This window comes from Tasmannia lanceolata, unplaced genomic scaffold (genome assembly GCF_043159265.1).
Source record: "Tasmannia lanceolata isolate RefF3 unplaced genomic scaffold, GAP_Taslan_0.1 ptg000003l, whole genome shotgun sequence".
NCBI lineage: Eukaryota > Viridiplantae > Streptophyta > Magnoliopsida > Canellales > Winteraceae > Tasmannia > Tasmannia lanceolata.
In genome coordinates, this window is record NW_027518680.1 from 9515091 (window position 1) to 9530126 (window position 15036).

The following is a 15036-nucleotide window of genomic DNA, read 5'->3' on the forward strand; positions in this document are numbered from 1 at the left end:
CTTATTTAAGTCCAAGAATAACAGAGTCACTTGGCAGTATATAATCGTTTCTTTGATTCAAAAGAATCTGTAATTAGCTAGGAGAGATGCAAACCTTAGTCTTCAAGTGCCTCAGCAATCACAATCACATGATATATAACATCAAAAAGGCAGTGGTAAATACAGTATCTGCACTATGAGAATTCAGGAAGGGGTAGGGATCCAATACTGACCCTTTTTTAGTCTGCTTGTTAGGTATTCATGCTTGTTATGTATTCGGAGACAACACTACGTCGACCCTACTCCATCATCTTTGTTGAAGAAACCTTAGAAACCAGATCAGTTGATGACTCCAACTCACAAGAATCAACGAAGACAGATAATAAACAACTGTTATGCATTCTATTAACAACTGTTCAAGTCTAACCAATAAAAGAAGGGGAGTGATAAATCGACTCCCCAAATTGATAAATCGACTCCCCATGTGTCTTTCTCTCTCGTCTAGGTGAGAGAGAGAAAGAGGAGAGAGATACACACATGGGGAGTCAATTTATCCATTTGGGGAGTCGATTTATCACTGCCCTAAAAGAAGGGCGCTGATATTCCCCCTTTTTGTAAAATATTTTTTCAACATTTCCAAACATGGCTTTTTTTGTTCCCAATAAGTACCTTGATTTCTTAATTATTAATGCTTGCTTGCCCATATTTTTACCTGAAAAAATACAAATTAACTCCGTATAATTTCTCATTGAAAATGATATTTCCACCACTTCTGTGATGTTTCTTTTCCGTTTCCCTGGCAACTGAATGCACATTCCTGTTGTTTCTTTATTGTTTCTTTTCCGTTTCCTGACAACTGAACGTGCACTCTTACTGCTTTCTTAGCAGTTTCTTTTCCTTTCCGTTTCCTTCTGCCACGTCCTTTCCGTTTCCTTTCTGTTTCCTCCGCGCAACTGAACAGGCCCTAAAGGATGTTGAACCATATTAAAAGGCCATCCACAATAAATATTTTGCATAAGACTAACACATAGAAAGAGATAACTACAAGCATGTTGGGTATATAATATAACCCATGTATGTTCTAATATAAGCCCAATAGGTAATGGATCAGGTGTAGTGGGCCCATTTGGGCTGGAGCCCATTAACCTCTTATAACCCTAGTGTATCTCTATATATAGGGGCTGGAGGCAACAAACTTGGTATTCCAAATTAGATACCTTGGGTGTAATGCTTCAAGCAACCTCTTGCTTGACCTAATTCCTCTAACAATCTTAAAGCATTACAATCAAACCCTAATTTTCAGTAGTCGTCAATCTCTCCCGCACATACGAACGATTTTTTGGCGTGGGTTTACTCCGACAAAAACAAACAGATTTGGTTGTGGGTTTGTCTCTCTCTCTCTCTCTCTCTCTCTCTCTCGTACGTGGGCTTTGGTTTTTGTCTGCATCTCATGGGGGTGTGAGACTCTCTCTCCCATCGTTATTTGAAGTGGGGTTTCATCTCCCACAAAAGTTGTTGGGAGTGGATCGATTTTTGGGATCGTTTTGAAGTGGGTTTTTTGGTGATTTCTTGTTTGACGGTGAAAAAGGGCAAGGAAATTCTGCGCGAGAATCGTCCTCATCATCTCCTTTCGGCAAGACCAAAAACCTCTGCCTCTCGATCAAACCCTCAAAATCGTGGGTTTCTTCTTCAAAACGATTCTGTTTCTTGGGTTTTGTTTGGGTCTTGATCTCAGGGCAAACGATTATGTTTCTTGTGTTTCTCATCGAACCCTCATCAATTGGGTTCAAATAAGAGAACCAGAGAAGGAATTTTATTCGGTGGTGGTTCTTCATCAAAGGAAACCCACATCACGGTGGTGCCTCTCTTCCACTTTGGTTGACTCTTTGAATCCTTCACCTGCAATTTGGCCAAACCCTCTTCTCGTTTGGGGTTGTCGGAAAGTATCGAAAACAAATTTTTTTTTGTGGAAAAACTCATTGTCTGCAAAAACTCCTGGTGGCCGAGACCTTGTGTTTTTCGGATTTGGGTGAAACCGTGGAGGCCGAAACACTTTTCTTGGTTGGGATTTCACTTGGAGTAGCACCTAGTGGACACATTCACATCGGTTGAATTCTCTCCAAATCAGGTGCACACTTTCCAGGTTTTTTATTTCATATAAATATTAAAATGGAAAAGATTTCTATGCCTTTTGAGATGGTCAAACTTCAATCCTTTGGTGGGTCTGAGTTTTACTCTTGGAAGCGAAAGACTCAATTCAGTCTAAAATATATGAATTGTTTTTACACCGTTTTGAGTACCTTTGCTAAGACGGATGAAGAAGTTGATGAATCTCAATGGCTTAGAGATGAGGATTTCTGCAAAGACTACTTGTTGAATTGTCTTTCAGATCGTCTTGCAGAAACCTATAGTAAATTTAACACTGCTAAAGCAATATGGGACAAGTTAGATGCTCAATTCCAGAAGGAGGAGGAATTGTCCAAGACCCATCTTGTGGACAAATTCATGGATTTCAAGATTCAAAAGGACAAGGAAATCACTCCTCAAGTGAATGATCTAGAGAATTTGAGATCTAAGTTGCATAATGAAAAAATAGATGTCTGTGATTCGTTTCTTGTGGGTTTGTAGACACCCCATTTTGACCAGACCCAAGTTTGCGTTGTCTGTGCGAGTCTCGTCAAATCAGTGAGTTGGGGTCCCAAATTGCACCCTGAGCTAGCTTAGGGTCCCACCAAGGTCCCTGTGAAATTTCGTCAAGATCCGACCACGTTTGCCTAGCGAACGAGCTAAGTGTAGACACCCCATTTTGACAGGACCCTAAACCCGCGTATTCGAATGAAATCCCGAGGTCAGACGGAAAATGAATGAATGTGGGGCCCGTTGATGTGGGACCCATTTGTGTGGGGCCCGCTGATGTGGGGTCCGCTGATGTGGGACCCGCTGATATGGGACCCGCTTGTGTGGGGCCCGCTTGTGTGGAACCCGCTTGTGTGGGGCCCGCTGATGTGGGACCCGCTCGTGTGGGGCCCGCTGGTGTGGGGCCCGCTGATGTGGGACCCGCTTATGGTCAAAGAGAGAATAAGGACGGTCATCATTTCCCTTGTTTTTAAATTGCATGTAATGAGTATGTTTTGATTTTTTTTATGGCATCCAATGCATTTGATTATTGTTTTTTATTTTTTTTGCAAAAATATAAGGGAATTTGGGGAGACAAGAGGGGGACAAAAAAATTCTCATTTCTCCCCTCATGATGACTCATGATGGGTCTTCTCTCGCGAAGAAGAAAAACCAGAAAAAAAAAGAGGCAGAAGAAACCAAAAAAAAGAAAAGAAAAGAAGGGGGAACGAGAGAGAGGACAGTGAAAAAAACCAGAGAAAGACCAAGGAAAAGAAAAAAAAGAAAAAAAAGAAAAAAAAAGAAAGAGGGAGAGAAAGAGAGAATTGCAGAGGGAGAGAGCTCATCATCTCCGGCAAATCCGCCGGAGATCCAACCTTCATCTCCTCTTCCCTCAACGGCCGCCACCACCGCCTTCTCCGGCAACCTCTACACCTCCAATCCTACGGCTTCCATTTTCTCCGGCCGTGTTCTGATCGTCTTCCCCCATTTTCCTCCGGCCTTTTCTGCAAATCTGAGATTCATTTTTTCCGATCTAAGCTCCGATCTGAGATCCTTCTCTGATACTTCTCCGATCCATCTCCGATTCATTTCCGATCCAAACCTTAGCTCCGATCGTCTTCTCCGATCTTTGTAAAAGAAGGTATTTCCCTTCATAATTCTTCTCATTTTATTTTTATATACTTTCAATGCTTATGCTTAGAACTGGAAATTTAAATCATGTTTTCTCTGGATGTTAGCTTTTCCTGTGTGATTTTTTTTTTTTTATTTTTTTTTTATATACAAAGTTTATGTTTCAGTTGATTGTATTTGAGTAGATTTGAATAGGAATCTGCTTTCGTTGTTTTAATGGATGTTCCTAACAATTTGGTTAAAAAAAAATAATAATAATAATAAGAGAAAAAAACTACTGTGAAAGGAAGTCTTCTCTGGATTTTCTGAGATTTTGATATTTCTAGTTATGGGGGCCCGTTTGTGTGGGACCCGTTTACGCTGATGTGGGACCCGCTGTGTGTGGGACCCGTTTGTGTGGGACCTGTTTATGTAGGGCCCGCTGATGTGGGACCCGCTGTGTGTGGGACCCGTTTATGTAGGACCCGCTTGTGTGGGGCCTGCTGATGTGGGGTCCGCTGATGTGGGACCCGCTGATGTGGGACCCGTTTGTGTGGGACCCGTTTGTGTGGGACCTGTTTATGTAGGGCCCGCTGATGTGGGACCCGCTGTGTGTGGGACCCGTTTATGTGGGATCCGCTTGCGTGGGGCCCGCTGATGTGGGACCCATTTGTGTGGGGTCCGCTGGTGTGGGACCCGCTCGTGTGGGACCCGCTAATGTGGGGCCCGCTTGTATTCAAAGAGATAAAAAGGACATCATCATTTTCTTTAGATTTTTGCATGATTTTTAAGCATTTAAATGATTTTAATTCATTATTAAATGTGTATGCTTAAAATCACGATCTGCATGAGTGTTTCAAATCCGTTTCGTCCCAAAATTTAATACGATGTTCTACTTGAATAGAGTAAAATAACTGTCAGATCGGATCGGACATTGGATCAAAGGTTTTCAAAAATTTGAGTGAAGAGTGGTATTTTATTTAAAATAAGGGTGAGTCTTAGCCTTGCTTCCCCCTTTGCAAGGGCAATGATAAGGTTACTTGGAGCCCATTTTTGTGTGTGTTTGGGAGACCCGCCCGGTCTCATTCTCTCGTTAGTCCTCTTTGTGTGCCGTTTGGTTTTGGGGAACACCCTACTCGGCTTGGCTTCATACCCCTACCCTTATGGGTATTGGGTTGCACATTTGTTGCACCCTACGGCTAGGTAGCTGTCCGGCCCGGCTGGGTGTTTCACCTTTGCTAAATATGCACAAGGTCTCTTATTCCTTTTAGACCCGCCCGGTCTCATTCTCTTGTTAAACCTCCTCTTTGTGCGCCGTTTGGTTTTGGGAGAACATCCTACTCGGCTTGGCTTCATACCCCTACCCTTATGGGTATTGGGTTGCACATTTGTTGCACCCTAGGGCTAGGTAGCTGTCCGGCCCGGCTGGGTGTTTTACCTTTGCCAAATATGCACAGGGTCTCTTATTCCTTTTTACGTCATTTGTGTCTCGGAGACAAGCCTCGTCTCATATAGAGAGTTTCCCCTTTAGGAGGCTTACCTAGCCTCATGTTAGAGTGGCCTCTCCTTTTAGAGTTGAGTCTTTAACTCGGTAGTGTTATTAGAGAGTCTCTGACTCATTTGTTCCCCCCCTTTAGTGTTGTTAGTTCGGAGTTTCTCCTTTAGAGTTGTTGATTACTTCGCTCTTATTGGAGACTAACTCAGTCTTATTAGAGCTTTGCTTGCTTGGGATCTTGGATCGTTTTCTCTCTTTTTGGGACACTATCTTTCTTGTTGTGGTTCGTCTCTTTGAGGCGTTAGTTGCTTATTCGGGGTTTCCCCTTTTGGATTTAGGGCTTTGCCCTAGTTTATGGTTGTTCTTGCGTGTTCCCTTTAAGATTGAAAACATTTAAAGATTCTGAGCATTGGAAAAGCTTTAAAATCCAAAAAAACATTTGAAAACTTTAAAAATATCAAAAAAACATTTGAAAATATAAAAAACCTTAAAAAAAATCTAAAGTGTTGAGTGTTTCTTTTAGAAGCGTAGTTTGAGAGTTCGTTTCGAACTACGTTGGCTTGATCCTCTTCCACGAGGTACGTAGTGCAGCTTGAGATTCTTATCTCAAGTCCAGCCAAACTTTGTAAATAAATGTTTTAACCCTTTTTCTTCAAAACCTTGTTTTCAACAAGATCTTCCTCTAGAGTTAGGAATTTGTCCTAGATAGAGAGTGTTAGAGTTAGGAGTTTGTCTTTTATTTGTTGTGTGCTTGTTTATGTTGTTTTAGAGTTAGGAGTTTGTCTTTTGTTGTGTGTTTGTGTTAGAGTTAGGAGTTTGTCCTAGCTAGGAGCGCCTCCGTCCGGTCAGTTGGCGATTCACATCGCCGACTGATGACTAGGTCTAGGATGCGTTAGTGATCCCATTGTTTTCCTTAGGACACACAGCCTAGTTACACATAGGTTGTAGGAACCACCTGCATTAGCCTAGGGCTAATCTGCATTTAGTTAGGGCATATAGGGTGTCCTAAAATCCACAATTCACTGGAATTTAAATAATCGTACAATAAACTTTAATAACTAGTCCGGTCTTTTAGATCGAGTCTAGGATAGGGGTCTAGGTGTCTTAGGCATCTTAGCTTAGAATAGGCGCGAAGAACTACGTTGCCTTGATTCTCGTGGAGGCGGGGATACGTAGGCTTCTTTGGATGAATACCAGACCATCCGAGGACTCGGGCTAATAATTTAGAGTCTTAGGATTTGTTGTATTGTTATTATATGTTTTGATGTGTTTTCTTACTTTCTTGTACTGATCCTGTACCTTTAGCTATAGCTTGCATGTGTTTGCACATCAGAATTTAGACACCCATTAGGCATGTCACTCATAACCTAGCTATGCTTAGGTGACACATCTTTCATTTCATTTTATGCGCTTATTATTTTATCATCAGGAAATGCATGCTTAGGTAGACGATTCCTGATGATTGTTCCCATTTCACATGATTTTTACCCAAACTTCTTTGGAGTTAATAATAAATGGCATAAGAGACCAGGTGCTTGCACTTGGGCGAATTGGGGGCGCCTAACCCCTTCCCCATTCGTCATCAGGCACGGACCTTTTGTATCTCTGGTTATCCATTGCAAACAGAGCATTTGTTTTGGTTCCATGGCATGTCCATGGATGGCGACTCTGAGTTATTTTTCAGATACATCTCGGTTTCGAGCCCTGGCTCCGGATCAGGATGTATCTCTTTCTTTTTATATCGCCACTCATGCTATGCTGTGAGGGTGGCATCCGTTTCGAGAGTTCCTTGGCAGAGCTCTCCTTCACTTTGTGGAGATCTTAGAGGATTGCAGGAGGGACCTCGCGTCCCTCGGCACCGTCCTCAGGATCGGGGTCCACAGGCTGGCGACTCTGCTGGGGAGTTCTTGAAACATTGCCTAACTCTATAAAAATGCCATTTTTACTAACTTCGGAGAAATTTGAGCTAAAATCATTTTAAATGGGAATTCTATCGTTAGAATCCAGGGGCACCAGATAGGTGCGTAATTAAAACAAGGGATTCACACACTGCACATCATATGTTATCATATTGTTTATTCTTTACTTATTTCATTGTTTTTCATTATTATTGGCTCCACGGGATAGATTGAATGCGTGCCCGACTGGGATGTCATTACACCCTGATGGTACTGTTGAATCTATTTCCAAGCTATGCGCCGGTGCTGCAGCCGTAAACACTGGGCGTACTTGTGTTTACAGCAGCCGATGAGCAATGAAGCATACTATGTATAACATTGGACGTACTTTTGTTATACATATTAAGTATGTTTCATACGCATAGTACCCATTAGATTGAGTCCGGAGCCCTATTTTGTTTTATATATTATGTATATACGTACTGACTTAGTGAAACCCAACTAGGAAGTACCTGTGTTTATATAAGTATATTGCATTCATATAAGGGTCGAACATGTGTTGCTCACGCATGTGAAGCCTAGAGTTAGGAGCCTTGTCCCATTTGTAGACTAGGGTAGCTCACTTTATGTGGCTACAGCAGTCCTAGTACACTCACGAGTCTGTCGTGAGTCGAGACTTTCTCGACTCCGCTAGATCAGGTTAGGGCTGGTGCCCCTGGTTAGGGTGTATATATATATATATATGTGTGTGTATAGTATATTATTCTTAGATTAGGGCTTATCCTTCCGAATAAGGTTTCTCTATCTAGTTCAGTCGTACCATTCTTTCAGACCCGGTCGATGACTCTTGCTCTTGCTTGGTCATCATCCAGATCGCGGTCTACCCTGTCATCTTTATCATATGATTATTCCTATATCTCGGATTTATATCTGTTTTTGTCGGTTGAGATCGGGGCCTACTTTCTACTGAGATTTTCTGACCTATTATCATTGATTAGAGTTCGTTTACTATTTCAGTTTTGGATCAGGCCAATGATTCTTGTTCACCACCTTTTATAGCCTGGGTTCATTTCTTGATTCTTTGTTATCCATTCTTTTTGCTAGCTGTTAGACCAGGGCCTGTCTATCAATGAAGTTTTCTGGTCTATCCATTAGCCACATTGTTTCATTCCCCAGCCTTCAGACCTGGTCAGTAATTTTCCTCTATCATTATTCTAACTATGGTCTGCCTTTTGTCTCTCGAGTGTTTAGTTGTGTCGTTCCTTTGTACATAACTTATTTGCTGAGTCGATTTCTAGTTACCTTCTTGTACCTACACCATTTGTTGAGTTGATTGTCTAGATTAGGACCCATTTCCGGTGGGTATTCCTGGTCTAATTCTTCCTATCTACATTCTCTTGATTTGGTTGGTGGCATTTCCCTTGCCATTGTTGAAACCATAATCTGTCATCTCGTCGTCATTCATTGCCAGTCTTTCATGTGATTACATCTCCGTGGTGACCATATTCTGCTTACTGATTGTGTGCTTATCTTGCCATCATTATTTGAGTGCAAGTATCCTTGCTGAGAGTCCTACATTACTGAGTTTCTATTCATTTACCCTTATGTTGAGTTGTGAGGATCACCCTGTATAGCCGTCATGCTGCCGAATTTTATATAAACACCTTGAGCGTGATCGCTATCTTTTCAGAGTTATCGATAAGCCATGAGTTTACTCTACCACGATCCTTTTAGGGCCGTCATGCTGCCGGATTTTACTCAACTCATTTCCAGTATGATTGTTATCCTTTGGGATTATTGATAAGTCATGTGCTTACCCAACCATGATCCTTCTTACAGTTCTGCTGTTGGTTTTATCCAAGGGAGAGATGTGTTTGTATTATCTCTTGTTTCAACTTGTGTATAACATTTCCATAAGATTGCCTCATACTAAAGTCAGTGTCTGTCAATTCCATGACATGAGTCTGACCTAATTGACCTCACCCATTTGTTGAACCAGTCTCCTTTCATTTCACCTAATCAAGTCAACAGGACATATATCTGGGTTGAACCCCAAGTCATTGACATCATGGAAGAAGGTGTACTACTCATATTTTCAGTGCCAGTTCATCTGTATCGAAAAAAAAAATGTCATGTGTTGTTAAGGTTTGTCTTTCATTAAGTTTGTACCAACTTTCTTCTCTTAGAGTTGGTAAGTCTTACTATGTTAATGTCAAAAGAAAAAAAAAGAGTGTGTCATGTTTGTCAGTCGTGTTCATTCAGAGTCTGTCGTTTACGTCATTTGTCAAGTTTAATGTAGAGCCCATCGAGGTGCGTCCAAAAAACAAAGAAAAAAAAAAGAGTTACTGATGTACTTAAGAGTCTTCAATTCAATAAAGTTGTTGGTTTCGAATCTTTGATGTTCTATGATTCACTCTTAGATCTAATGTTTAAATAACTAAAGACACCCTCTTGGATGAGATTGCAGACGAAATTCCCCTCAAGATCTGAAAAGGTCAAACGAGAGGAAGAGCGTCTAGCATAGCCACTTGAAGAAGAAATCGAAGCTATCGATAGTGGTATCGAAATCCGAAACTCGAAAAAGATGGATTGGCAAAACTTTATCTCCCGAGGAGCGCAAAGAATTGATAAACCTGTTTAGGGGGGTTTAAGGTAGTCTTGCTTGATCCTATAAGGATAAACCAGGGGAATGCCCAGTCGTTGCTCAAAGCAAGATTTCATTGGCTTTAGACATCCAGTTGAAAAGTGAAGATTTTAAAGAGCGAAACATCAGACATCCTTTGGAGCTGATGAAATATTGAGAGAAGAGTTTCTGGCAAGGAAGTATGATAAATTTGAGTCCTAAAAAAAAAAAAAAAAAAAAAAGAAAAAAAAAAGAAAAAGAAAGACAAGGGGTTGTGAAACCTTAAGCATAAATTCAAGATCTTCGATGTGGGAATGGAGCACAGCGGTTGAAGTTTTGCCTGAAAAACCGCCAGACTCCTCAACAAAAAGATTCAATGCCTTTGAACCTTCTTCACTCAAAAGAGCTTGTACATCAAATATATCAGGAGGCCATCCTTGGGCGTTTGAACCTTTATAGCCAAGATCCCAACGTCGTAAAATCCATTTGTAAACCTTTTGGGCCAAAAGTCAAATCAAACCCTTTCTTTCTAGCCACAATATAAACCAGGGGCATTTTTTTTAAGAAGTTTGAACTACGTTATGACCTGATCCCCACCTCTTCAGGGGTACGTAGGCGTCTGATTAATTCAGATTCGGTTAACCTTGGGGATAAAAGCTGAATGATTCCCCTTTCAAAATTTTGAAGCCTAAAGCTAAACCATCCTTTGTTTAACCCATGGTGAACTACGCGGATCTGATCCTCCATCGTTTGAACTTTAAATATCCCACCCTTTTGAACCTAAGCCCACCTAGAAAGTCCTTCTGGTGAAACAAGCAAAGATTCAAGGCAAATGAAAGCAAAAACAGAAAAAAGAACGAGAGTCTGAAGACCCACTAGGTTGAAAACCCAAAATGGCGGCCTAAATGAAATCATGTGCTTGCTAAGTCATTAACCAAAGAAGTTGGCTTATGCAAAGGCAAGGGTAGCGGTCTGTTGGATTGAAAATTGATGAGATACCGAAGGAGTTCTTCAGTTGTGCAGAATTTTCAAAGTTTGAGTTGTGACTTCTTTTGAAGAGAGAAATCAAGGAGATGGAGAAGCAACCACTACACAAGGCAGGATCCCAAAATCCGAGTAGTGTCGGCAAGACTTGCTTTGATACTTTTCTAAACTAGGGGCATTAAGACTGAGCAATCCGAAGGGGGTAATAACCATGACGAAAATCCCGATGACGGAAGGAAGTGCCTCTTGACATAGTTTTCGAGATTACTGTAGGAGTGGCTAGCCTTACCATAAAAAAATAACATATTTTATCTAAAGGTGAATCAAAATGTAGTCGAGTCCCTTAAATAATCTATACCTTCTTTGATAGAGTCCTTGGGAGTCTATTCCTCATTCATATTTGTTTTCTTTCAAGGTTAAAAAGTTGTATGGCACTGGAAGGAAGGGGTGTATACCTTCCAAAATGAAAGATCCTGGTTTAGGTATCCTACTCGGACAGGCTGAATATGTCAAGTTTCATGCAGTTGGTGGTGGAAAGAGCGAACCTCCAATAGTGGTCAATGAAAGGAGAAGTCTTTGAGCTTAGCCATTATCCCATCTTTATTCCAAAGAAAGAACCCATGCAAATCCAAAATTTCTTTATCTATCTTTGTTCTACTCTCCTTGGGACTCTTGTCATGGGAGTACAATGCACTAGGGGCATCTTTTATGACTTACGTCATAAAAGATATCAAGCATACAAAGGCAATCAGTGCCAGTATTTACAACAAGTTGAAGTAAGAGAGATGCGAGCACGTCTTGAGCCAAATCTCCGAGCTCTTCAAATGAGCCCTCTTTCTTAAAAGAGTCAATTCCCAAAGAAAATCAATTTTCCCACCGGAGTTTAGAATTTGCTCCCGCAACCTTCAAACCTCAGCAGAATGCTTTTCACTTGTTAAAGAAGGGTAAACACCTGAAAGCCCCGTCAAGTACTTAAGTCTGATCCTCAGCAAGGAACTCATACTCCCAATTTTCTTGGCAAGAGAAAGCTAATTCCAGAAAAATCTAAAAAATCCAAAAATCAATTCTCCATTCAATAAATTAGTCCTCTATATTCATTCAAGGCTCTTCGTGGTCTACCATTTAGGAATACCATGGACCCTTGCTTCCCGAGTGGCTCTTCGTGATCTGACTTTCGAGATATATCATGGACCCACTATCCATACTCATTCTATTCATCTCCATTGCTTGTCATTATCCTTGTTCATCCTTGGCTCTTCATGGTCTACCAGTCAGGTACACCATGAACCCTTGCTCCCTGAGTGGCTCTTCGTGATGTGTCCTCTCAGATGTATCATGGACCCACTATTCATAGTCATTCCATTCATATCTTTTACATGTCATTGATCCTTCCCTTAATCATTGCTTCCTTGGCTCTTCACGGCTTATCACCGTGGACCCTTGATCCTTGCTTCCTTGGCTCTTCACGGCTTATCACCGTGGACCCTTGATCCTTGCTTCCTTGGCTCTTCATGGCTTATTACCATGGACCCTTGATTCTTTCTTTCTTGGCTCTTCATGGCTTATTACCATGGACCCTTGACTCTTTCTTCCTTGGCTCTTCATGGCTTATTACCATGGACCCTCGATTCCTTCTTTCTTGGCTCTTCACGGCTTATCACCGTGGACCCTTGATCCTTGCTTCCTTGGCTCTTCATGGCTTACTACCATGGACCCTTGATTCCTTCTTTCTTGGCTCTTCACGGCTTATCACCGTGGACCCTTGATCCTTGCTTCCTTGGCTCTTCATGGCTTATTACCATGGACCCTCGATTCCTTCTTTCTTGGCTCTTCACGGCTTATCACCGTGGACCCTTGATCCTTGCTTCCTTGGCTCTTCATGGCTTACTACCATGGACCCTTGATTCCTTCTTTCTTGGCTCTTCACGGCTTATCACCGTGGACCCTTGATCCTTGCTTCCTTGGCTCTTCATGGCTTATTACCATGGACCCTTGATTCTTTCTTTCTTGGCTCTTCACGGCTCATCACCGTGGACCCTTGATCCTTGCTTCCTTGGCTCTTCATGGCTTATTACCATGGACCCTTGATTCCTTCTTTCTTGGCTCTTCACGGCTTATTACCGTGGACCCTTGATTCCTTCTTTCTTGGCTCTTCACGGTTTATCACCGTGGACCCTTGATTCCCGCTTTCAAGGCTCTTCGTGGCTTATCACCATGGACCCTTAATCAAAATTTTCATTCAACTGTTGTTCTTTCTTGTCTAGTTTGGTAAAAAGTTGGACCGCAACTCTATCTTGTTATTTTTGTTGTTCGTAATGAAAGCCTGGGTCATGTTTTACATGATTCGTTGTTCTGCAGTATACCGCCGCCACCCACGTGTGGATTTAGGTATGCCTGCGTTTGTTTCTTTGGTATGTTACTATGTTATGTATGGTGAGAGTTTCTCTTATGTTTTGATTGCCGAGTTATGTGTCCCGCCTTTTACCAAATTACTCATAAGTCATGTTGAGTGTTGAATTTCAAAACCAAAATCCATTTTATCCTTGTAAGTATCGTTCTTAGAACCGAAAAATCCCAAAAAAATTTCTTTTGTTTTCGGGTCGATCAAAATGCGTTGTCTGTTCAGCTTTGCCATTCGCGTGTTACACACGCTCTGCCAAAGAGGGGCATCTGTAGACACCCCATTTTGACCAGACCCAAGTTTGCGTTGTCTGTGCGAGTCTCGTCAAATCAGTGAGTTGGGGTCCCAAATTGCACCCTGAGCTAGCTTAGGGTCCCACCAAGGTCCCTGTGAAATTTCGTCAAGATCCGACCACGTTTGCCTAGCGAACGAGCTAAGTGTAGACACCCCATTTTGGCAGGACCCTAAACCCGCGTATTCGAATGAAATCCCGAGGTCAGACGGAAAATGAATGAATGTGGGGCCCGTTGATGTGGGACCCATTTGTGTGGGGCCCGCTGATGTGGGGTCCGCTGATGTGGGACCCGCTGATATGGGACCCGCTTGTGTGGGGCCCGCTTGTGTGGAACCCGCTTGTGTGGGGCCCGCTGATGTGGGACCCGCTCGTGTGGGGCCCGCTGGTGTGGGGCCCGCTGATGTGGGACCCGCTTATGGTCAAAGAGAGAATAAGGACGGTCATCATTTCCCTTGTTTTTAAATTGCATGTAATGAGTATGTTTTGATTTTTTTTATGGCATCCAATGCATTTGATTATTGTTTTTTATTTTTTTTGCAAAAATATAAGGGAATTTGGGGAGACAAGAGGGGGACAAAAAAATTCTCATTTCTCCCCTCATGATGACTCGTGATGGGTCTTCTCTCGCGAAGAAGAAAAACCAGAAAAAAAAAGAGGCAGAAGAAACCAAAAAAAAGAAAAGAAAAGAAGGGAGAACGAGAGAGAGGACAGTGAAAAAAACCAGAGAAAGACCAAGGAAAAGAAAAAAAAGAAAAAAAAGAAAAAAAAAGAAAGAGGGAGAGAAAGAGAGAATTGCAGAGGGAGAGAGCTCATCATCTCCGGCAAATCCGCCGGAGATCCAACCTTCATCTCCTCTTCCCTCAACGGCCGCCACCACCGCCTTCTCCGGCAACCTCTACACCTCCAATCCTACGGCTTCCATTTTCTCCGGCCGTGTTCTGATCGTCTTCCCCCATTTTCCTCCGGCCTTTTCTGCAAATCTGAGATTCATTTTTTCCGATCTAAGCTCCGATCTGAGATCCTTCTCTGATACTTCTCCGATCCATCTCCGATTCATTTCCGATCCAAACCTTAGCTCCGATCGTCTTCTCCGATCTTTGTAAAAGAAGGTATTTCCCTTCATAATTCTTCTCATTTTATTTTTATATACTTTCAATGCTTATGCTTAGAACTGGAAATTTAAATCATGTTTTCTCTGGATGTTAGCTTTTCCTGTGTGATTTTTTTTTTATATACAAAGTTTATGTTTCAGTTGATTGTATTTGAGTAGATTTGAATAGGAATCTGCTTTCGTTGTTTTAATGGATGTTCCTAACAATTTGGTTAAAAAATAATAATAATAATAATAAGAGAAAAAAACTACTGTGAAAGGAAGTCTTCGCTGGATTTTCTGAGATTTTGATATTTCTAGTTATGAGGGCCCGTTTGTGTGGGACCCGTTTACGCTGATGTGGGACCCGCTGTGTGTGGGACCCGTTTGTGTGGGACCTGTTTATGTAGGGCCCGCTGATGTGGGACCCGCTGTGTGTGGGACCCGTTTATGTAGGACCCGCTTGTGTGGGGCCCGTTGATGTGGGGTCCGCTGATGTGGGACCCGTTTGTGTGGGACCCGTTTGTGTGGGACCTGTTTATGTA

At 42.1% G+C, this 15036-nt stretch overlaps 1 protein-coding gene across 3 annotated transcripts in view; it reads right to left on the reverse strand.

Moving 5' to 3' along the window:
* The window catches only part of LOC143850379 (cinnamoyl-CoA reductase 2-like), a 40066-nt gene that overhangs the window by 16842 nt on the left and 8188 nt on the right, over window positions 1–15036 (reverse strand). Inside the window, exon 3 of one of the 3 annotated variants that reach the window (XM_077359635.1) lies at window positions 468–943. The exons of the other annotated variants lie outside the window; for them this stretch is intronic. Within the exon in view, the coding sequence (XP_077215750.1) occupies window positions 725–943 (219 nt within the window). The 3' untranslated portion in view covers window positions 468–724. Of the gene's footprint in view, window positions 1–467; window positions 944–15036 lie in introns of those variants that run through there. 3 annotated transcript variants of the gene reach the window in all.